General features: G+C 45.9%; 1 protein-coding gene across 1 annotated transcript in view; it reads left to right on the forward strand.

The window, feature by feature from the left end:
* The window catches only part of ANHX (anomalous homeobox), a 158,955-nt gene that overhangs the window by 68,870 nt on the left and 65,091 nt on the right, over window positions 1-24,994 (forward strand). The window contains exon 5 of the mRNA XM_078639995.1: window positions 20,738-21,027. Within this exon, the coding sequence (XP_078496121.1) occupies window positions 20,738-21,027 (290 nt within the window). The remainder of the gene's footprint in view (window positions 1-20,737; window positions 21,028-24,994) is intronic.

Below are 24,994 nucleotides of genomic sequence, written 5' to 3' on the forward strand. Positions count from 1 at the left end.
ATGTCTACCCTTACCTAGACGACTGGCTCGTTCAAGCAAAGTCAGCCCAGCAGTGCGCCGCAGACATGTCCCACACCATTCACCTCCTTCACAGTCTGGGGTTCTCACTGAACTACCCAAAGTCGCACCTTCAGCCAGCCCATGTGCGGCAGTATCTGGGCGTGACAATAAATACCCTGACTGCTATGGCTCAGCCAAACCCGGTGAGGATCGACAATATTCAGTCGCTCATCCAGAGGTTCAGACCGCAACACTCACTACCTGCGAGAGTGTTTATGCAGTTGATAGGCATGATGGCCTCCTGCATCTTCATAGTCCCGCACGCAAGGTTGCATATGCGTCCGCTCCAAGAATGCTTGGCGAATCAGTGGACACAGGCTCAAGGACGGCTAACAGACCTAGTGTTGGTGACCGGTCGGGCATACAACTCTCTGCATTGGTGGACTCCACACAACCTTTGCAAGGGCCGACCGTTCCACGAGCCTGTGCCGCAAGTCATCATGACGACGGACGCCTCTCTCCAGGGATGGGGAGCTCATGTGCTCCACTACACGGTGCAGGGACTGTGGTCGACGCAGCAACAGAAGATGCACATCAACTACCTGGAACTGATGGCAATCTTCATGGCGCTCAAATCCTTCAAAGTACATCTGTGCAACAAGGTCGTGTTGATCCGGACGGACAACATGACAGCCATGTACTACATCCAGAAGCAGGGGGGTACGCACTCTCCACAGCTGTCTCATCTGGCTCAGAGCATGTGGAAGTGGGCCATTCAGAGGAACATCTTCCTCATGGCGGAACACCTCCCGGGCAAGGACAACCAGATGGCGGATCTGCTCAGCAGGTACAGCCACCAGATGCACGAGTGGGAGTTACATCCATCAGTACTCCGCCCGTACTTCCAGCAGTGGGGTCATCCAGAGATAGACCTGTTTGCCACAAGGGAAAACGCAAAATGCCAAAGCTTTGCCGCCAGGTTCCCTCACCCACAATCGCAAGGGAATGCGATATGGATGAACTGGTCAGGCAGATTTGCGTACGCTTTTCCCCCAGCGCCTCTCATTCCGCTGGTGGCAAGAAAGCTAAAGCAACACTCGATGACGCTCATCCTGGTTGCTCCAACGTGGGCACGCCAACCATGGTACACCACGTTTCTAGAACTTTCCGTAGTACCACATCAAAGGTTGCATCTCACACCCAGGCTCTTGACGCAGAACCATGGCGACATTCAGCATCCAGATCCGCAACAGCTCAATCTGGCGATCTGGCTCCTGAGGTCTTAGAGTTTGGCTACCTCAACCTGCCTCCTGAATGCATGGACATTATCAGGGAAGCAAGGAAGCCCACGACCAGAGCTTGCTATGCTGCAAAATGGAAGCGTTTTGTCATTTACTGTGCAGAACATCGCATTACCCCGCTAGATGCATCAATTCCTAACATCATCTGCTATTTGTTACATCTTTACAAATGCAATCTAGCTTACGCTTCCATTCGGATACACTTATCCGCCATAGCGGCTTATCTCCAAAACAGGCAGCATCTCTCTGTTTTCAGGGTGCCTGCCATTAAAGCCTTCCTGGAGGGACTGAAACGAGTCATTCCTCCCAGAACACCACCAGCTCCTGTGTGGAATCTCAATGTGGTTCTCACTAGGCTGATGGGCCCACCCTTTGAGCCTCTACATTCCTGTGAGATTCAATTCTTAACATGGAAAGTGGCTTTTTTCATTGCTATTGCATCTCTCAGGCGTGTTAGTGAGCTGCAGGCGCTCACAATACAAGAGCCATTTATACAAATTCATTCAAACAGGGTAGTGCTCCGCACTAACCCCAAGTTCCTTCCGAAGGTGGTGTCACAGTTTCATGTCAATCAGACTATTGAACTGCCCGCATTCTTTCAAAACCCACAAACAGTAGCGGAGAGAATGCTCCATACACTGGACGTAAAAAGAGCATTAATGTACTACATTGACAGAACACAACCCTTTAGAAAGACACAGCAACTTTTTGTTGCCTTCTCAGCCCAGCACAAAGGCAACCCTATTTCCAAAGCAGGGATAGCCCGGTGGATCGTTAAATGTATTCAGATTTGTTATCAAAAAGCTAAACGTACTTTGACGATCCCCCCAAGAGCACACTCCACACGCAAGTTGGGAGCCTCCATGGCTTTATTGGGAAACATTCCTTTGGAAGACATTTGTAGAGCAGCCACTTGGTCTACACCACACACGTTTACCAAACATTACTGTGTAGATGTGCATTCCAAACAGCAGGCAGCTGTAGGGCAGGCTGTTCTCAAAACTCTTTTTCAGACTTCTGCAGCTGGCACGGGCAACCGCCGTTAATGGAGGGACTGCTGTGTATTCTATGTAATAGATATGAATTTAGCAGCCCACATGCCTCGAACTGAATATGCTACTTACCAGTATGCATCTGTTCTTGGCATGTAGGGCTGCTAACATTCATATCGCCCGCCCTCCTCCCCGGTGCCCGTAGCGGCTGCAGATATTTTCTTGCATTCAATCATTAGCATGGACATCATTTACGCTATTTCACTCCATCTCTAACACAATGGCTAAAAACAATCTGGGGATGGAGTCGATGCCCATGCGCATTGTAGTCCAGGGGAGGAGCCACCTATCTCGTGATACTTCGAAGACTCTTCCAGGACAACAATGTGCAATCATCCGGACCCAACACTAGGCGGCGATCTATGCAATAGATATGAATGTTAGCAGCCCTACATGCCAAGAACAGATGCATACTGGTAAGTAGCATATTCAGCATTCTTCACCTTTCAGATAAACTTCCTTGCCCTCCCTAAGGCATCTATATGTAAAAGGAAGCGACCAGGCTACATGGAGATAGGAGCTACCAACAGGCTCGTATCTACCAATGGCAAAATACTTCATACCATTTTTAAACTCGAATAGAGCAAACGATAGAGTAATCCGTGGATAAGCCACGTTGCAGTAGTGGCCTCTGCCACAGAAAATGGTAAGGGCTCTAATCGTTCAATGCGTAACATGGAAAAAGATGCATCCTTCATTGAAAGTTAATGTTGCTTATCATTCAAATTAAACGGGGCAAATAGAGAAGAGGTATTCATGTTATGCCATGGCACTTTACCGGCCTTGAGCGTCTGCAGGGTCCAAGCAAACTGCATAACGGAACGCAATTGATTTTGACCATGGTTTAATACCGACATTTCATCTTGCACAATATCAACAACAGATGACACAATATTATCCAATGTGTAAATGCGGGAAGAAATCGTGTTAATGCTATTATCTACCACTGCAAGCACTTTTTCTAAATTAGCCTGATCTATAGCCCTAAGGCGGGTAGCCGTCTCAATATGGGATGTCTTCCAGAATTCGTTATAAACAGCATATATCCATCTTTTAGATCAACCTTTAGCCGGGCCTTTTATGAAATCATTCAGATCAACATCGTCAGTCAGCTTAGATAAATGCAGTTTAACTGACGCCAATGTAGAATGTTTGAGCCAATTCTGACATAATTTGCCTACTGAATAGGTAGTTACAGAATGTTCACTCTCAAAATGGGGATCGACCCTGACCTGTGTAAAGCCTTCAGCCAAACCAAGAAAACGATGTTGGCACGAGTCAGCACTTCTGTGCCATAGCAACCAGTCATTGGGATCCAAACTGGATATGTTAAAGGAAGAATTCAGCAACAGAGTTTGCAATTCTCTGATCTAAAATTTAGTAGTATTACCCCAACCTGAATATTCTTCTAAATCAGGGAAAGAAGGAGCATTCAATTTTTTAGAGGTAGCCAATCCAAAGCATGTTGTCTGCGAAATTGTAGAATTTAAAAACAACATATGATTCGGGATGAGACATGCACAGTGCAAAGCCTCAGTGCCTTGTACCTGCCAACTTTTAGAACCCCAAACAGATTTAAGGTCAACCATTTCCTTCCACAACTCGTAGCCTCCAACAGCTAGCTGGTCTAGAAAGGACTTTGAGTACAATAATTTTGTATTGGTAAGTCTAACTTTGGACATGGACTTTTCAGTCATTTTAAAATAAAATGCTTTGGGATTGGACTGATGGCGGGGGGAAGCAAGATGGTGGACTGAAGCCGCCACAGTGAGGACACTCTAACGAGGACTTCCTGAGCTCCGTGAAAAACTCAGTGAAACTCTGATGCACTGGTGAACTGATGATTCTACCCAGCTAACGAGAGAAAATACGGGGGTTTTCGGCGATGCACGCATAGCACTTCAGAGATTTTGCTTCTGGGTGCTCTCGATTGCCTCTTGCCTTTGAGGAAGAAGCGGCGGATTAGGAGTTGACCGAGAGACCTAGAGACCGCGAGGCAGCGGGCGGTCATCCTGCAAAGACGAATACGTTTGCCGGTATTTCCTGAGAGGCGTCGGTCGGGAGGAAAAGTCATAAATTTATAAATTAAAAACAAAGAATAATACTTGCTTTGGCCGCTCCGTGACTCCTGTGATTCCTGTGCTCGGCAACACTGCGGCTCGGAGGCTGCGGCTCGGCTGTTGAGGCGGAGCAGAGCGGAGACGAAACGGAGGCGGAGTGTTGGCTGGGGGTTGCTCGGTCAGTTGATTCCGGATTTTTGATTTGCTGGGTGTGACCGGCGGGAGCAGAGCTGGGACCGAACCCGTGGTGGCGAGAACAAGGAGCAAGAAGAGGCACGAAAATAACGGGCCCGATGGCACCTAAAAATGCTGCTAAAAGCGTGCCACGCCAGAATAAAACTTCAAAAGATGCTCCTGTGCGCGAGGAAGCTGAGGAGTGGGCTGCAACACCTGTAAAATCATCAGCAGTTCCAGCGGTGATAAAAACTGTGACAATGGGTGGCAGCTCCCCCAGCAGCAAGGACAAGCAAGGCGGTAAGCAACCAATTATCCACCCTCCTCTTTTGTTGGTTTCCGGGGATTAAAACACATCAATTAATCCTACTAAATTCGACATCCCGGGCAACAAAGTACTGGCTAATCCGACTGCACAGGCCACCGGGGGTAAAAAAACTTTAATTAACTCCACTAAAGCTGATTTCCCGGCCAACAAAGTATATGCCAATCAGACTACTCAGGGGGTTAATAACAACATAACTGAAGCAGAGGAAGAGGCTGATACAACTATAAGAGAAGCTTTAGTGGATATTTGCATGACAGAAGCATGTACATTGCAGAGTTTACCTTAAAGTTATAGGAATGATGTGGAGGGTAATGAGGAGAATTTGACTGGCCCGGACCCGAGAACAGATATAGACAACCTCAGCACCGTTGATTTACTTAACCCTGTAGGTACACAAGCTACACAAGCTATACAACCTCACAAAGACACAATCTTGGATCTTGAAATTACAAGCACTATAACTGGAGGAGGTGAAGATTTGGCTAAGACAGATTTATCAACTGCAGAATCCAACGAGGATGAGTATGAGGATTTGGTGGATTTGGTGGCTGGAGGGGGTCTGGAAGCAGAGGAAACGGAGGGAGACTCTACTGCAATGGATACCGGCAAAATCTCTGGCCTTACAAAGTGGAAGGGGAAGGCTAAGATTAAGGCTAAGAAAGGCAGAAACATGAATCTTAACACATTATCTTCAACATTGGCCTCCACTAGTGCCCGTGAGAAGTTTATCAAAGATCAGAGCCCATTGCGGAAGTGGATACAGGCAAAAGGTGGAGTTAAAAGTATGGCCATGCGCTTATCCGGTAATAGTTCTTTAGAGGGAGAAGGTATGAAGAACTCTAAAAATACTTCTTTCAGCAGCGCTATCTCCCCAGAACCTCTTCAGACTTCTCCAATGGGAGTAGGAGGAAATGGCCTGGTGTCCACTGGTTCTATTATTATGGGGTATGAAAATACTGATTCTCTCCTCCTGTCCATCACTAGAGGGGAAGCTGCACCAGCCTTATTTCACCAATGCTCTCTTGCCCCCCCGGCACGATCCTCACTGGATTTAACCTTGACGACACTGCTGGAACACCGGCAAGAGGTTCAGCAGCATTTTATTCAGCTAAAGGAAGACAACAGCAAAATGCAGAACTGCTTGCCAGAGGTCACAGGTAAATTGAACAACGTTACCGAAGAGATCGTAGAAATGCAGCAGAGGGTTGTCGGTGTCGAGGAATCATTAGCTACCACTGTGATCTCAACCAACCAACATGACAGAGATATTGTGATTCTGCAGAATAAAGTTGAAGATTTAGAAAATCGACAAAGGCGACAGAACCTGAGACTTTTCGGAGTACCCGAGGGGTCAGAGGGCGCAGATGCCCGAGCGTACATGGTCAAGCTGCTTCAAAAAGCGTTCCCGGACTTATCCGATTGGGATTGGGACTCACAAATACAACGAGCCCATAGATTACCTATGTTTACCAGAAACAAAGAGAGTAAATTCCCGCGACCTATTTTAATTTACTTAGGTAATTTTCTTCTAAGGCAAGCGGTCTCTATCAAGGCTAGGCCAAATAATCCAGTGACTGTGGACAATGTAACCTTCTTCGTGAAATCTGATCTTAGTAAGGTTACAATGGACAAACGCTGGGGGCTGCGTAAATTGATTGACCCTTTTAAATCCCAGGGAGCGGTGGTGTATCTTCAAGAACCTGCACGCCTTAAAGTTATGAAAGCTGGGCATACTTACTTATTTAATGATGTTAAAGAGGCTGAGCAATTGCTTTCTAAGATGGCATCGGACAACTAGATGTTTGATGCTCATTTCTTTTTCTCTCTTCTACACATTTTTTGATCACTAGCGCACTTTTTATGAGTTTAATACGGAGGGAGGGGGTCCTTGTGGAGACCTTGCTGGTTGGCTGCCCATACATCGGCAGCTGTTGATAGGGGGAGGCTTCTTGGGAGGTACTCTGGGGAGGGGGGGGTTTAGGGGTTGGAGGATAGGGTCAGGGGAAGAAGCTTGGAGGGGAGCGGGGTCTTAGGGGAAGGGGAAAACGATGACCCAAGCAAAAAAGATATAAGGTACAGATTGAGCATGACATTTTCTTTTTTTTTTTTAAGATTTAAGTAGTTATTCAGAACATATTTGAATTAAGATATGTATCAAGTTAATTGCCTAGCCTGGAATGTTTCAGGTCTCAACAATAAAAGTAAAAGACAACTTGTTTTCGAGGAACTCAAAATGTACAACCCTCATTTTGCACTTTTAAATGAAACCCATATTCGTTTTCAAGATAGAAAAATGCTAGAACAAGGGGGGTTTGAACTAATAATATGTACATCTTTAAATGCATCAATTCGGGGAGTGGCTATACTCAAGAAAAAACTATTTAAGGTAGAAGTTCTTAGAGTAGCTTCTGAAAAAGCCGGTAGATGGGTAATTGCACAAATAATGTTATCAAATTGCAAATATATCTTGTGCGCAGTGTATGGATCAAATTATGATGATGCGGCAGTTTTTGACCGACTTAATATTGAATTACTAGATTGGGAGGGGAAGCTAATATTAATGGGTGATTTCAATTGTTTTATTATTTATGCAAAAGATACTACGAAGGGCATCCCCTCACAACTTATGCGTAAAACAAGAGCCGCCATCTTAAAACTTGCACGCGTACATAATTTAAAAGACGCTTGGAGGAATCTCCACCCTACACTGGCAGGATATACTTATTATTCAATACCACATAAAACGTGCTCCCGCATCGATATGGCTTGGGCCACGGATAATATACTTGAAGGTAGTAAAATGGAGATCTGTCCTAGAGTAACTTCGGATCATAATCCGATTCTGCTAGGTTTTAATATTATATCTAAAAAACAGGAACCCAGGGTATTTTCATTTCCCAGACATTTGATATCCAATCCCTTATTTATTAATCAGTTGAAGGAACATATAAAAGAATTTTTGGAGTTCAATATTGACTCTGCCCAACTTATTTCTGTGTGGGACGCTTGCAAAGCAAGTATTAGAGGTTTTGCCCAGCAGTTTATCATTTAGCAGAATGCTAATCGAAAGGAGGAGATACGGGGCATTACATCTAGTATCAGGGCTTTAGAAGAACATTTGGCTGAAATTATAAGGCAGGAGAGTGTAGGGTTAACTACTAATTTAAATAAAGCAAAGCTGGAACTTAAACTAATTACCTTACGCTGTGAGACCAAAAACATTCTTAGGGATAGAGTTAATACTAAACTCCACAAGTATAAACTATCACAATATGAGAGCGGTGATAGAATTGGTAAAATCCTCGCCTATAAGGTTGCAGAGGATAGAGCTTCCTCTTTAATTAAGAGCATAAGAGGGGCCGACGGAACTAAACATACTCAACCCGAGCAGATTCTACAACAATTTGTTAAATACTATACTAAACTTTACACTCCCGAGTCCCTTCCCCCGATTGAATCTGTGCAAAGATACATTAGAAATAATTGGTTATTAGAAAGAGATGCAGAAGCGATGGAAGAATTGGAAAAAGATTTTAGCCTTGCGGAATTAAAATTAGCCATCTTTTCTCTTCCTTCCGGGAAAGCCGCTGGGGACGATACACTCCCGATTGAAATATATAAAAGTTGTAGCGATGAGCTTCTTCCTCTACTTTGCTCCGTTATTAATCATATAGGGGTAACTGGTAGGGCTCCGATTTCTTGAAATACCGCTAAAATTACTTTTTTCTTAAAAAAGAATAAAGCACATGCAGAGTGTGGGTCCTACCGGCCCATTTCTCTGATTAATGCAGATGCTAAAGCATACGCTGAATTAATTGCTACAAGACTGTCTCCCCTTATGCCCAAGTTAGTTAGCCAACACCAACACGGTTTCGTTGTAGGCAGAGACACAACTTTGCACGTTAATATGGCCATCACTGCGTTCGATGTTGCAGCAACTAATTCCTCCCCACTCGGCATGGTACTACTCGACGCTGAAAAAGCATTTGACCGAGTGGGGTGGGAATATCCCTGGGCTACTCTTAAAGAAATTGGTTTTAAAACACAATTCCTAATGAGAATACAAGCACTTTATGACTGTCCAAATGCTACAATAGGGTATGATAATTTGCTGTCTTCTAGGCTCCCAATTTTAAGAGGAACTCGTCAAGGGTGCCCGCTATCACCCCTTTTATTTGCTTTTGCTATGGAGCCATTTATCAATGCTATACAATCTCAGGAACGTATAAAATCATTTAACTTTGGTGCTAACTCACTTAAAATTACAGCATATGCTGACGACTTTGCGATATATACAACTGATGTGACAGAAGCCATGGTCGGAATCATTAAAGAAGCTGATGCTTTTGGTGCAGTCTCAGGCTACAAATTAAATCTAAACAAGACACAAATCATAGTTAATCATAAACCACGGATTCCAGTCTCGGGCATATGCCATACAGCTACCTATTTAGGTATTAAAATTACATCCGACATCAGGGGCATTATGGCATTGAATTATGATGCTTTATTAAAGGATACTAGTGTTCTTCTTAAAAAATGGCATAAGGTTCCCCTAAATCTTATTGGGCGAATAAACCTTATTAAAATGAACATTCTGCCAAAATTCTTGTATTTATTTAGGTGTATTCCCATGAAAATTAATAAATTATTTTTTTAGAAAACTTGATGGTATTCTACGCAGTTTCATATGGGGTTTAAAAAAAACCGCAGAGCACTCTCTACTTTAAAGTTACCGTTCAGCAAGGGCGGTCTTAATTTCCCAGATTTTAGAACTTATTTCCTCGCCTCCTTTTTGGGGCGTCTACAGAGTCTCTTTAACTCCAGCAATCCCTATTATTTTCACCAATTTATGCTTGGATCCAATTCCTTACAATTCCTTGCTAGAACCAATGACCCGAACTATTTTAAAAGAGTCAGGTTCAAGACCGCCAAAGACATGATTTGTATATGGAATATAATACTTGCTTTGAATAAAACGTCGATTTTTCACCCTAATTGAACTCTTTGGAACAACCCGGGTTTACCAGGCATTTTTAGTGATTCAGGGTGCAGGATTTGGGCCAATCTAGGCATAATGAAATTGGGCGATTTATATGGCTCATCAGGCTTGTTAGAGTTTGAAACACTTAGGCTACTATATAAATTACCTGAGCATGCGTACTTCAAATACATACAAATCCGTGATTTCCTTATTGGGAAACTAAAGCTTAAAGAGATTTCAGATTCAGATTTTTGGATTTGTATGTATGGGGGAGAAGGGAAGAGCAAAGCTATGATTAGCCTAGGGTATAAATGTTTCAGTCAATATAAGATAGAGGACTGCCCTAAACTGGCGCAGAAATGGGCCTTAATATTTACGACCGGCTTCTCCTCGAATAACATTTCTTCATTTTTAAATAATATTGATACTCTAGTTCACTCATCCAGTTTAAAACTCCAAGCCTATAAGACCGTATGCCAGCTTTATTATACTCCGCTACAAATCTGTAAGTGGTCTTCTAACAATGCTCTTAATGATCGCACGAAATGCCCAAAGTGTCATTTACAGGCTGCTGACCTAGAACATATGATTGTTTCATGCCCTGCTTTGTTCTCATTTTGGGATAGTTTAGAAAACATTTTGAAACAGAAACAATTAATTGACACACCACTACTACCTGAAATGATTCTTCTAGGTATGCAACCTATTACTGCTCCATTTAGGGATCTTGTTTTTATTTTGTTATCATGTGCAAGACTCGTTATTGCAAGGGCATGGATATCGGACCAACCACCTCATGTGAACGAATGGTGGTTTCTGGTGAAAGAGATACATGATATGGAATTATCTTTAGCTAGGAAAAGGGGCGATAAAGCACTCAAGAAAATAGACAGAATCTGGGGATGTCTTTTTTCCTGCTCTGATATGAATTGATTTGACTGGGGGTTTGCTTTTACTTTCTTTTTCTTTTTCTTTTTGTTTGTCTTTTAGTTGACATATGAATTTGTTCTGCTTACTTGTTGCTTTTTAGAATTGCTCTCTGTACTAATTACCCAGATGTTCGGGTTGCATTATTCACGGATCAAATGTATTTTTGTCTGTATATTTTTTTTTATTATTATTGTCTGTTGCTTGTGTTATCAATAAATAAATGTTAAAAAAAAGGGATTGGACTGATTAAAATCAGTAAAATAAGTGTACTTTTTCAAAATTCGAAACAGAACTGCCTTGTATAGGAGCCGGACAATGTTTCCATTGTGTATAATTTACAGTGCTCCTCCTGGTATTAGTTTTATGTAGGTAGTGATTGCCAAAATATTGGTAACAAAATAAATCACCCTAATTTGCAGATTCTAAATACAAATCCTCAGCATCAAAGGCAGCATAATATTTCAAATCAGAAAACAATGCTTCTACGGCCTGAACATCCCAATCATCAGAACGTATGTTTTGTTTAACTACATCCCCCATGTTAACTCTAAGCACATTAGGGACATTTATAACCTCAGTGGGGCCAATGGTTTGAAATTTAACAGCATCCCATACAATCCCATCCAGGACAGGCCAAGCAGTGATGTTAACAAAAGCCAAGTCTCTCTTCAATCTGTGTGCAGTATGCGAGGAGGAATGGGGTGCCAATGTTCCATTGAGATGTCGAATGCATGTTCTCTCTTCGACATAGTGTCCATTGACGATACGGAAAAAATAAAACACAAAAGCAATTGACATAAAAAGGTAAATCGAAAAAAGCACCAGCCAAATATATGTCCAAGGGGGAATTAAAAAATGTTTTGTAAATAATCCTGCATAAACAGCAATCCGTGAAGGCTCTCTTGATGTGTGTGAAACAGTGTCAAATGAAAATCTGGATTCTGTGGCCAAGTGAGTTTGTAAATCAGGCATTGATAAGTCAGTAGGGTCAGTGTAGTCAGTTTGATCTAGTTGAGTACCAGGCAATGTACTCAATAAAGGACTAGAAATTGCAGGCATCTCAAGGGCAACCTCAGGCTAAGGATTCGAAGCCGTGGCCAACACAGAATTACTCACAATCGAAGGACATGAGACTGCCGGTGTCATACTAAGAAGAATCGGCCACTCTGTGTATCTTGACATTGTCAATGGAGATATACCTGTTTTCCTTATGACCTGGAAGTGGTGGTAAAATGACTGTTCTTGTGCCCTTCACACCAAGCACTGGAACTGGAGCTCGATAGGAGGGACCAAATTCTTTCTTATTTTCGATCTTCTCCCGAACCAATTCTCCAACTTGGGGTAGCCAGCCAACTACCGGGATCTGCAACGCATTATCCGAGATGGAGGGCAAATGTTCCTTTGCAAGACTATTTCTCATTTCATGTAGAGTCTGTAAAACATTGCAATGTTCATCTACGTCAAAGGAGGCAGCAACAGCCGCCGAGTCTAGACCGTCAAGGTCCGGTACATACATCTTGATACCAAAGAGCATTTCGTATGGGGTCCGCCCACCCAGAGACCTTCTAGGGAGATTATTAAGCAAACGCTGCACGCCATTGAGGTGGGCCAGCCAGTTCCTGCCAGTGCCTATAACTCGAGCTGTCAATGATCGCTTTAAGTCACGGTTCATTCGCTCCACAACACTATTACCCTCAGGCCTGTATGGAGACAAAAACTTGACTTGGACCCACAACGAAGCCATGGCATCCTTATACGCCTTAAAGGCGAAAGCAGGACCCTGATCCGAATGGAAGTTACCACAGGCAAAAATCCCTACAAAGACACTCAAATCCCTTATGACAGTCCATGAATCAGCGCTGCGGTGAGGCCATACCCACACAAAGCGTGTGCATGAATCAACTGCTACTAAGATAAACGTATACGCAGTATCAGAAGAAAAAAGACCGCAGTGATCTAAATAAACACACCCAAGTGGTTTGTTAGAAATTAACAACTGCGTCTGGGGCGGACGCGCAGCAGTTGAAGGCTTAATCTGCTGGCAAATGTCACATTGAAGGACATAATCACGCGTCTGTTTGTACAGTCCCCGCCACCAAAAACGCTGTTGTAACTGAGCCACAGTGGCTGAAACGCCTGCATGCGCAGACGCAACTCCTTCATGGGCCGCTGTGAGCAATGTATGTCTACGATCCACGTTGGGAATCAATCTCTCCCCAACGTCAGGTATTTTCACATAAGGAACCTTATCGGGACTTAAGTGGTATGAATACTTCGAAGGGAACCCCTTAGGATATTTACCTCCCTTCTCAGTCGCAGCGACAGCTGCCAAGATATCATCATCAATCTTACTTTTGGACCGTGTAACTGCTGCAACTAAATATGCCAACAGCGTGGACTCCCACGTGCTGAGGACCAAGAGTATGAATTACAAACACGAGTGGCAATTGCTCCTTAAGCTCAGCCACTCAGACCCAGATAATTTTATGTTTTATTGTGCTACCCTTGGAATCACGAAAATCATTCTGAATCCAAAAGAACAATTTCTCATTGTAAGACTGGACACAGTAGTAAGAATCACTTACAATAAGAGTCGTCACACTAGGATCAGCGTACTCCAATGCAAGCATCAGAGCACGAAGCTCTGCCAATTGTGCAGTGCAGTCTCCTAGAGTCTGCGTGCGCACGACTCTGGACTTGAACTCATCGTTCACCATGGCACCTACCACAATGGCGCAAGCGGAAACGTATGCGTGCTTAGATCCATGCGCAACTTGCGCTGAACCATCAGTGTATATGATGCAATGGAAATCCTCCAAAGGCCACATAGCCAAGGGTGCAGGATGAACGAATTCATATTGCAAAAACTCCTGCGACTGTAAGGAGGCATCAAAAATAAAGGTGACATCCGGAGATGTCAATGATGCTGTCCATTGTATCCACCGAGGGTGCAAAGCTTTAGAATTAGGTACACTGGCTTTCGTAACTGCTTCTGATGCAGGAAACGGGGTAACAACCAACATGCGTTTTCCCTGTGACAGAGCACGCTCCTTAAGAATCGCCATCTGCACTGCCATTAAAACTTTCTCCACAGAGGAAAATCGCATTTCCGCCGAAGTGTACAAGTGTGACTTGTAAGCAATAGGCACTGTGTCTCCTTCGTTAAAAGTAAGGTAAGTGAAGCCCACCGCCACAGGGATGATTCTTATCACCAGGTTGGTGTGGGTATCACGAGTCAGTAAAAATTTAGATTCGAGCAGATCAGCCTGCAAAGATTGCAAAATAGCTGAGTGTTCTGGCAGCCAGCATGATTTGGTATAAGTAGGTTGTATCAAAGCATACAAAGGCTTGATACGCTGGGCATATTCAGGAATGTATGTCCTCCCAAAATTAAAAAATCCCAGCAAAGACTGTAATTTTTTCAGAGTTGTCGGAGCGCGCAGTTGTGCGCATTTCTCCAAGAAGTGAGGAGCCAATCCTCGGCCTTCATTGTTGAACTCGTAGCCCAGGAACAACACTATGTACTCTGCAATGTGCGATTTTGTTGAATTTGTAACCGAAGTCCGCAAAGCTACAAATTATGCGGTTAACTCGACACAGATGCGCCCAAAGTTCGTCATCAGTGAGATAAATGTCATCCACGTACGAACACGCATCTGGGTCCACTCTCTCTAAGAGATAGACTATGCGGGCAGCAAATACTCCAGGACTATTCTTATAGCCCATTGGTAAACATCTGAACTGTTACTGTTCGCCGCCGCATGTAAAACTGGTCCATTGGGAACTTAGACCATCCAAATGGTGGGCATAAAAACCGTTGGATATGTCAAGCGTGGTTTTAAACCACTTACGCACAAGACTATCCACTAAGGCAGAGCCGTGAGTATTCTGTACTGCACAGGTACGGCAATGCGAGTTTAAATGCCGGTAATCCAATACCAAACGATATGATCCGTCAGGCTTGGTCACAGCGAAAAGAGGGTTATTTATCAGTGACACACATGTTTCAATCACTCCTTGATATTCCAATTGCTCAAGGATTCCCGCAATGGAAGCCTTAGCTTCGCGTCTAATGGGCTATTGAGGTTGAGGCTGTGGCATAGACCGCAAAGGAATCTCGTGGTGTGGGGCAAATTTATCCCAACCACAGTGTGTACAGTACAGAGCCGGCGCAAGGGCTTTAGCCCACTCATCTGCAAAATTCAGCGCATGCTCCTTCGAGACAGTGTGCGCGAAACTAGGGAGGATTACCTCCTCCCCTCTCGGAGCCGCGAGCACAAAAGGTGGGGGCCAGTCAGCCTCTGCTAACAAAATGTCATAGGTAGTCGTAAGATTTTCCCAAAATACCCCTTTTATGGTACGTTGTATGTCACCTTCAATAAACAGGACTATTTCATAAATTCTATCAGGGGGAGCTACTCTAGTGTCAGCTGTTAAAGCGGCGACTTTCTTTTTCTGAAGCTGGGGTCTTTTCGGTGTAGAATCGTCCTGCTTGCCTTTACCGTCTTTCTGGCGGGGCTGGTCGCGTCCTTGCTAGCCACCCCGACCTCTGCCGCCACCTCCACCACTGGCCGATGAGGCTGATGAGTCCTGAAAAGAACGAGGAGAGCGTTGATCAGAAACCTGAAAACGATAAGGTGATTTTATCGTTGCGCGATCGCGCAAGTCATAAATACGTTCTGTGGGCGCAGGCAATGGAGATGCAGGACGAGACTCCTGTTTCTGTTGTTGTTTACCCTGTTTTAGTTTTTTCGGCCAATTTTGTTTTTTGGTCTTGGGCTGTTCGTCAGTTTCAGACTTCTGCCCTTGGGGTTGTTTTTTCTCTCTAGTAGAAAATGGCTTGAGACCCACGCTATTGCGGCCCACGGTTTTATAAGCCACCACAATAATTTTTGCTAACTGTTGGGGTTTGTCGACATCAGGAACCGCCTGCAAAGCATTGGACACCTGAAAGTTAACCGCCTCTCCCTTGACATTCGCAAGTATGAGATCGGAAACCACATCAAAGGAGCCACATAGCCGCATACCCAATTCAACAGCAGCCTCCGGTCCATGCTCATCTTGAACACGTTTAAGGACCGTCGGAAGGACAGTCATAGACGGAGTGCCGTAGCACCTCGCATATACTGCCGCAAAGGTCTTTCCCCATGTCTCACAGTCCTCAATTTCTGGGGTCAAGTCTTTTGGCAAGCTAATTGTCAGAATCCTGTGTTTTTCACCAGGAGTCGTGTTAGGAAGTACTGCTTCCAGCTGGTCAAACTTTTCGGTTAGCCAGAAAGGAAAATCGTCCTTATCCTGGGGGCGCCTGCCCATCACAGCGTTGACCATTACAGGACTAAGCTTCATTCCGCCCTGTCCGGCAGGAAGCGCCGCACCACCTGGGGCCCCGCCCGGGAGATTACGGGTTATGTATTGCACTAATGACCTAATTACGCTGATTTCGACTACATTCAGTCGTCTTAACTCAACAACGGAACACACCCCGTGTTGAGGATGAGGTGTAAATCCAGCCAAAACAGGCCAAGTCACGCCTGGAATGGACAAAGGACCTAACCTCGGAGCTGTCAAAGAGTGGGGTAGGTCACCATCAAACCAAACTCGGTGCTGCCAAGCATCAACAGGAACTTCCTGTGCCCTATACGAAGCATATTCCTGCGGCACAGCAGTGGGAGTATACGTGTCGAACACAGTAGTATTTGCGTTCACAGCCAGGAAGGTCACCCACGAGTAAAAAATTTCGTACGGGTAAGCCACCTCTGCACTCACCACCATTATCACGGCCATGCCATCAACGGGGACATTATACGTCTGCAAATGATTACGCTCAGCAATGCGACTATGTTGCGGAATGTCCACCGCGGCCATAGTGACACAGAAAGAAAGAGGTACAAAGTAAACTCTGTAGCACAACTGGGTAGTAATTGAAGGAAACCGTTTTGAAAGAATCAAGCTTGAAAAGACCTATGTAAATATAGGTTGGTTAGTCCGACACCACCGTTAACCGGAAACAATAGTGAAGGGGTTAAGGACTGAATGTTGCACTACTCAAGTGTCATGTAATAAGACCACCAACGGTTGGGCGCCATGTCGCAGGGATTCCGTTCTCACACACAACTGTGCATAGAGACGTGGAACCTCAGTGAATTTGGGTGTGCCAAAACTCACCTTAGTACCCAAAATCCCCTACCAGACTGGCAACAGTGTCTCATTGGTTCTTACACACTCCCAATGTTTAGACAAACCAGAACATGTACTTATAACACCTCAGGTAACGTGGAACACATGAACACTCTTTCGTTATACAATCATATCAATCCAGAACAAGGAGTAAATGAGGACGCGTGCACATTTTAAATGTTAATTTTCTAATGCAGTGTTCTCAAGCGCAGTATCTTAGCTAATACAAGCAAACATACTATAAGAAACAAAGTAATCAGCATAGTTACTAATCCATAGAATACAAAGGGTGAAAGCATGTTAAAATGCTAATGGGAAGAAGGCTAAAAGACACCTAATTCTCACCCTCCCTTGCTAGTATATTATATTATATCTAAGAAGGTCTCTTTGGGTTTTAGCAGGGCGGCCCCATACCTCAGATCCTAGTGGTAAGGGATCACATCATCTTCCACCAGCTCTCTGCATGTGAAGCATCATCAAGTGTGTGTGTATGCTCTGTGCAGTGCAATATAAAATGCGCCTAAAGCCCGAATTTGGCCGCAGCTGCATGTATGTTATGTCTAGAACGTGCGAAGATCAGACCTCACAACAACCACTGTGTTGAGATATCCTTGAAGGCCTCGGCACTCACAGTACAGACACAGCTCACCAAGCAAAGCTGATATCAGAGCAACAACATATTATTCTCGTGTGAAGTAAAACATTCTACTAGACTCAAAGCTAAAATAACAAGTATGTGCCGTGTACAGAAGCAGCAGAAAGGTAAAATGGCGTTTAAACTCCTAATAAGCTCATGCTAACTTAACACAGTGTGTAGGCAAAGCATATCTATATGACAATGCCAAGAACAGATGCATACTGGTAAGTAGCATTTATCCTTAAGTGTAATTTCCCATTGGCAGCAGATGGAGGTTTGGAGTTTGGGGTCTCTGAACTCACAATTTAGCCGCTTAACCGCGGCGGCAATTCCGCCGCGGTGCAGTGGTTTTATTGAGTGGGCAGTGCCACGGCAGCCAACGGACGTGCGCAGCACTACGGAGGTAGTGCTCGCTCCAGCCGTTGGGCGCATCGAAGGGGCTAATAATACATCTTTTGGTGAAGTTTGTTTTTAAATTGCGAGTTTGAAAATGCCTCTTTTAGAAAGTGGACGTTTTCTTGCTTAACCATTCTGTGCCTCTGCCAGTCTGTAGAATCCTCGTCTGGGTTAGGATGACAGTTGGGCTCTTGTGCATTCACTTTAGACAATCACACAATGGGAGCTGAGGTGTGCCTTGCATTTCCTGATGGGCCTTCACCTGGCTGATATGCCTTCCTTAGCTAGAATGGTGGGAGGAGTTGTCACTGGCACCCAAATAGGGTTAGGCTTGTCCTCACACAAAGCTGTCTCCACGCCCTGTAGTGGGTATTTGAAAGGCAAGGTCTTGTGCACTACAAAGACTTTCCTTTGAAGTTTGCCTACTTCAAAGGCAGAAAGGGGTAATAAGTATTGGACCTCTGACACAGACATCAGCAAACACCCCTGGACTGAGGACATTCTGCTAGAAAGAAGAGTTGTGTTGCTGACAGGAAGGACTACCACTTTGTTGTGTGCTTTGCTGTGTTTTGGGCAGTGAAATAACTGGATTTTGCTTTCTACATCCTGCTTTCCAAGTTTCTCCATGAGCTTGCGTTGAGCTTGTCTCCTGTTGGAAGTCTCGGGGATATGAAAGACTTCATCTACATCTTGTTACCAGCATGCGTTGCCAAGTGGTGCCAAAACAAGTCCAGGGCGCTTGATACTGAGTGGTTGACTTGACGCAGTCTCCGATGCCACTGCCTGCACCAAAGCCGTGGTCACTGCTTGTGAGGAACATGACTCATTGACTGCGATGACATCACAGGCCCGGCCTCACCGATGACATCAATTCATGCTGTCATCAACGCTAATGCCTGCACCAAAGCAGAGAGCCCGCTCGTGAAGAGCACAACACATCACCTCGACAAGATCGCAGGCCCTGGTGTAGCAACAACAGCGCCATCGACTCCGACCTTGTCACCGACATGGCTGCCTGCACCGTGGCTGAGGGAACCACTCATGAAGAGCACGACGCATCATCCTGTCTCACATCGCAGTCCCAGGTCTACCGATGACCGCGCTCAGGACCGACACAGCGCTGCTGCCTGCACCCAAGCTGTGGTCACCGCTCATGAAGAGCAAGACGCATTGACCACGATAACATCGCAGCCCCGGATCCAATAACGCCAGCAATACTGACCCCGATATTGTGAAGCTCGTTCCCCAGCGCGTGTCGACTTCTGCCCGACTTTCGTGAAGTAGACGCCCACTGACTCCGGCGATACCTCATCTTCTAATTTCATCGCAAGGTCCCCGAGGTCTTTTCACTTCCAAAGGTGCTGTTATGTGGATCTGTCCGACGCCATATCACTGAACTGTTGGATTTGTTTTGTGCACAATGCCTTGAGGAGCTATATTTTTAAGTTTATTCTTGCAAAATTGATATATTTACTTGTGTATGTTGGATGTTTACTGTTTTGGTCTTATTTAACTCAGATAAATATTGGCTATTTTTCAAAACTGTTGTGGAGTCCCTTTGTAGTGTTTTCTCTGTGTTACTGTGTATGTGTGTACAAATACTTTACACATTACCCTCTGAGATAAGCCTGATTGCTCGTGCCAAGCTACCGAGTGTGTGAGCAGGAGTTATCTTAGCTGTTTACCCATCTTACCCTGACTACAGTGTGGGTCCCTACTTGGACAGAGTGTGTATCGCCTGCTACTAGAGACCCAATTTCTAACAGTGCAGAAGACATTTGAGTTTTCCACAAAGAAGTTAATCAGTCATACTACACACCTACTACAATTGAAATTACCCATCGTTCTCAGTGGTAAGAAATTATGTTTAATAGACTTGCAAGACGTTTTCATAGTTGGATGGACCACAACTTATCAGGAATGGATAGTGCAGAAGTGAGGAAACCATCAGAGGTTCCTCAGGAGAGGTTAGCTGACGTGAAGGGGTCCTCGTTGGCTTCTCATGACATGAGAGCTGAGGAGACGTGAGCCACATAGGTTCCACTGCTGAGGAAAAACAAACCCCTGTGGATTCTCAGTGTGTAAAGAGTAGAACTGCGAGGAAGCTTGCATGATGGAAAGGGAACCCTATCCCCCTTCATGACACTCCAGGTGTCTCTTGACACTCATTGTTTTTTGGGAACCTCAGAAACCCTCACTCCAGTTTTATGTCAAGATGTTTCATGTTGTCTTATTCCTTCTCTGTGTCCCTTAATATGTCTTAATTGGCATCCGTTTTTTCTTGGCCCTCTGGCATTTCTGCTGACCTCCTTTCTCGCCATATTGTTCCACGTACCTCTGAGGGATGTTTTCAATCTCATGCAATTTCCTCCTTCTCTAGTTGTACCTTAATCACCATTCATGATGCCTTAGGAGCTTCATGGTGTGTGACCTTCCTTGCTTCATGTTTGTCTAGGTGTCCCTATAGTATTTATACCTTCTTCATATCATTCTGTGTGTCTCTATTCATTCTTCTTGTTCCAGGAGTCACCGCTAGCCTCTTCTCGTTTCCACTTCATGTTGTTCAAGATGTCTCCTTGGCCTTCATTCCTTTCCTCATGCTCTTCTGGGTGTCTTTGTGAGTCTTCTTCTTGTTTCATGTTCTTCAAAGTATCTGTGCTATACTCACCTCTACTTCAAGTTTCTCTGCTTTTTCTAGGCTTTGGTGCATTGATGGATGGCGTTCCAGGAGTCTAGCGGGCTCCATGTGCCTACCTGAGATTGAGGTTACTAATGCTGACTGCCACCCTTCGCCCTCGTGGAGGTGTTTCCACTGTGACACCAGCCGTAACCTGGACAACATCTGTAGGTGCTCTCATTGGACACCTGTGGAACCAAGCCATCATTGTAACTCTCCGTGGTGGTGCAGAGGGCTAGGCGTGACTCCAGACACAGCTAGAACATGGTTTGAAGACCAGCAGCAACGCATCTGGGAGGAAACGTCTTCAGGTGAGCCCCAAACCAATCTTGCGATGTCTCTGCTGGGAGGAATTTGGAGCTCTCACCATTCAAACTCCTACTCAATGGCCAGCCTAAAACCTACAGATGCACGTAAGAATACACACCTACCACACACCTACACACAAGCACATACTGAAGCACGCCTAGCTTGTCCTGGTCAAACAAGCTCCTACTCACAGGTTCACGTCTCCTACACATCGGCTGGTACAGCTCCTACTTACAGGTTATTTTCTCCTACACATCGGCTGGTACAGCTCCTACTCACAGGTTAGCGTCTCCTACACATTGGCTGGTACAGCTCCTACACACAGTTTTTTTTTTATTAATCTGTTTATTGGTTTATTCATAGCCATATAAATACAATTTGAAGACATTAGCAAATCAGGCAAGATATCAGTTTCGGCAAAACATTAATATAGAAGTTACATCACGTATTGTCAGTACAGTTAGTACGTCTACACGTCTCCAATTCCACCATAGTGGACACACTAATATTTCCACGGTACTTATTCCACATTGACCACTTCCAATGCCACTTTTTCGGGCACCCCCTAGCCATAAAAACTTTGGTTTCTGCCACCATGCACCTGTCTAACTCTTGCCCATCCAGTGATGGGCGGCGGTTTTGATCCCCCCCCATCCTCTTGCCAGTTCTCTCTTAACCGACGTGTATCCCAGTGTAGTGAATTGCTGTTAGATGTCTGTAAGATCCGTCGCCTCCCATATATTGAGCAGTCCCAGTTGTGGCGTCAACACTACCTCCTTACCCAAGGCCGTCTGCATATGTTCTGAGGCTCCCTCCCAGAGGATACGTATCCTTGGGCAGCTCCAAAGAATATGATAAAAGGTGGCCTGATGTACGCATCCTCTCAGACATAGAGGTAGGAGAAGGATCTGCCGCCGGCGTTGGTTTTCCAGATACGAGGAACTGTGGCGAGGGCGAGGGTGGCAGAGCGGAGGTTGCGGGTGGGGGTGTGGAAGCTGAGTCGGTTGTTGAGGTATGTTGGTCCGGTGTTGTGTAGCGCCTTGTGTGCGTGGGTGAGGAGTTTGAAGGTGATTCTTTTGTTGACAGGGAGCCAGTGAAGGCCTCTCATGTAGGGTGTGATGTGGCTGCGTCGGGGGACGTCAAGGATCAGTCGTGCCGAGGCGTTCTGGATTCGTTGTAGTCGTCTCAGGAGCTTGGTTGTTGTTCGTGAGTAGAGTGCGTTCCCGTAGTCGAGTCTGCTGGTGATGAGGGCCTGGGTGACGGTTTTTCTCGTGTCGGGAGGGATCCATTTGAAGATCCTGCGGAGCATCCGGAGGGTGTTGAAGCAGGACGCGGAGACGGCGTTGACTTGCTTGGTCATGGAGAGGGTGGAGTCGAGGATGAACCCCGGGTTGCATACATGGTCGGTGGGTTCTGGGGCTGTGCCTAGCGATGTGGGCCACCAGGAGTCGTCCCAGGCTGATAGGGTGGGCCCGAGGATGAGGACCTCCGTCTTGTCTGAATTCAGCTTCAGTCTGCTGTCCTTCATCCAGTCGGCGACGGCCTTCATTCCTCTGTGGAGGTTGGCTTTGGCAGTGTGGGGGTCTTCGGTGAGGGATATGATCAGCTGGGTGCCGTCGGCGTAGGAGATGATGTTGAGGTTGTGCTGTCGTGCGACGTGGGCGAGAGGTGCCATGTAGATGTTGAACAGCGTTGGGCTGAGGGAGAATCCCTGTGGGACGCTGTAGATGATCTGGGTGGTTTTTGAGCGGAAGGGTGGGAGGCGGACGCTCTGGGTTCTGCCAGAGAGGAAGGATGTGGTCCAGGCCAGGGCCTTCTCTTGAATTCCGGCGTCATGGAGGCGCGCTGATAGGGTGCGGTGGCAGACCGTGTCGAATGCAGCTGAAGGGTCCAGGAGGATGAGGGCGGCTGTTTCTCCTTTGTCCATCAGGATCCTGATGTCGTCGATGGCGGCGATGAGGGCGGTCTCGGTGCTGTGGTTGCTGCGGAAGCTGGATTGGGAAGGGTCCAGGATGTTGTTGTCTTCGAGGTAGCGGGTTAGCTGTTTGTTGACAATCTTCTCTATCACTTTTGCCGGGAACGGGAGCAGGGAGATGGGCCGGAAGTTCTTGAGGTCCTTGGGGTCCGCCTGTGGAGAAGCGTGGCTCAGTGGGTAGAGGCGGCAGACCCGGAAGCTGAGATTGACCGTGGACCAGGGTTCGATTCCCCGCCTCGGCGGGTCTCGGGCTCAAAATTCCACGGACTCGACAATTCTCGCTCTGGTGCCTACTCAACTCACGGGGTCACACTCTGCGACTCTGGGCAATAGCTTGCTTAATCTCCACTATGGCCCCTCGCGGCGGGATGCCTGGCTTTCACCTTGTGGACACCCTGCCGGGGGTTTCTCACAGGGAAATACCAGGACGGGTTCCCTACGCAAGCGCCGGGACGCTTACGGGCAGCTGTGCGCTTTACAAGTCCAGCACATTTACATTACACATTTACATTTACTTGGGTTTCTTCAGAAGGGCGTTGATCTCGGCGTGTTTCCAGCTTTCCGGGAAGGATGCTGTCTCGAATGAGATGTTGATTGTTTTCCGGAGGTGGGGTGCGATGGTTGTGCTGGCTATGTTGAAAATGTGATGAGGGCACGGGTCGGATGGGGTTCCGGAGTGGATGGAGTTCATGGTTTTGATGGTGTCTTCGTCGCTGACGTTGGACCAGGTGGTCAGGCGACTGGTGTGGGTGGAGGTCGAGGGGATGGGGGTCTTGGTGGTGGGTGCGGGGGTGTCGCAGTTGAAGCTGTCGTTGATGTCAGTGATCTTGCGGTGAAAGAAGGTGGCCAGGGAGTCGCACTGGTCTTGTGATGGTGGAATGTTGTTGGTGTTGGAGCTGGGGTTGGAGAGTTCTTTCATGATGCTGAAGAGCTGGTGTTGTGTGCGTTGTTGTCTAGGCAAGAATCAACAAAATGGCGGACCCGGGTCGTGGACATCGATGGAAACCATCTCAACATGCCAAGATGCACCCAGGGCAAGAGCGACAACAGGGTCCCAAAATAGCCAGGCGCACACGAGTTCCAGTCCAAAAGTTACGAGGGCCAAGTCCAAAGAAAACCAGGGAGCCAACCCAGCAGACGAAGAACTAGAGGCGAAAAGGAGCCAGACAGTCAGAAGGAGGAGCATCTTCAGTATTTGCACCTCCTTTCACCACTGCTGCACACACATGATCCCTGGTCTAAATGCTCCCATGCTCCTGTACTGGGCACCACAGTCCACCCGTGTCATTAGCTGGAGGGGTGTTAAAACAAAGTGAACTCGACCAAAGGCGCTTTACATGAACACCAGTTAAATTACACAAAGCCATATTATGTTTTTTGGACACAAGGAAATTAAGGGATTTGCCCAGAGTCACAGGATGTTGAGCCGACGCCGGGATTTGAACCTTGTTCCCCAGTATTAAGCTCTGACAAATGCAGTCATGGCTGTTAAAATGACAAATATGTCACATGGATAGGGCGGCCAAATTTTGAGGATCAAAAACCGGGACATGCCAGACATAAAAGTAGGACAAAAGCCTCTAGTCTTACCTCTATAGCTGCCTGTCACATTTGTTTAGATAGCTTTGTAAATACACACGTGCACACACACACACACAAACACACCTTCTAACTGTGTGTGTGTATATATATATATATATATATATATATATATATATATATCCTACCCACCCTGTCTTCCCTCTGCTGGGAGTATACTGCTGTCCACCTCCTGTGCTGCCTGACAGAAACAGATACATTACCTAAAACATTTCAGTCTTCAGAGGTGCCTGAGAACTAAGGGATCGCACAACTTTAAATGCTGCTTTGCAGAATGATCTGCCATTTGTCCCAAAAACCGGAACATTTACCTAAAATTAAGAAAAGTGTTGGTAGACCAGGACAGTCCTCTGAAAACCGGGACTGTCCGGGGAAATCCGGGACGTCTGGTCGCC

This window comes from Lissotriton helveticus, chromosome 4_2, assembly GCF_964261635.1.
Source record: "Lissotriton helveticus chromosome 4_2, aLisHel1.1, whole genome shotgun sequence".
In the NCBI taxonomy this organism is placed as follows: domain Eukaryota; kingdom Metazoa; phylum Chordata; class Amphibia; order Caudata; family Salamandridae; genus Lissotriton; species Lissotriton helveticus.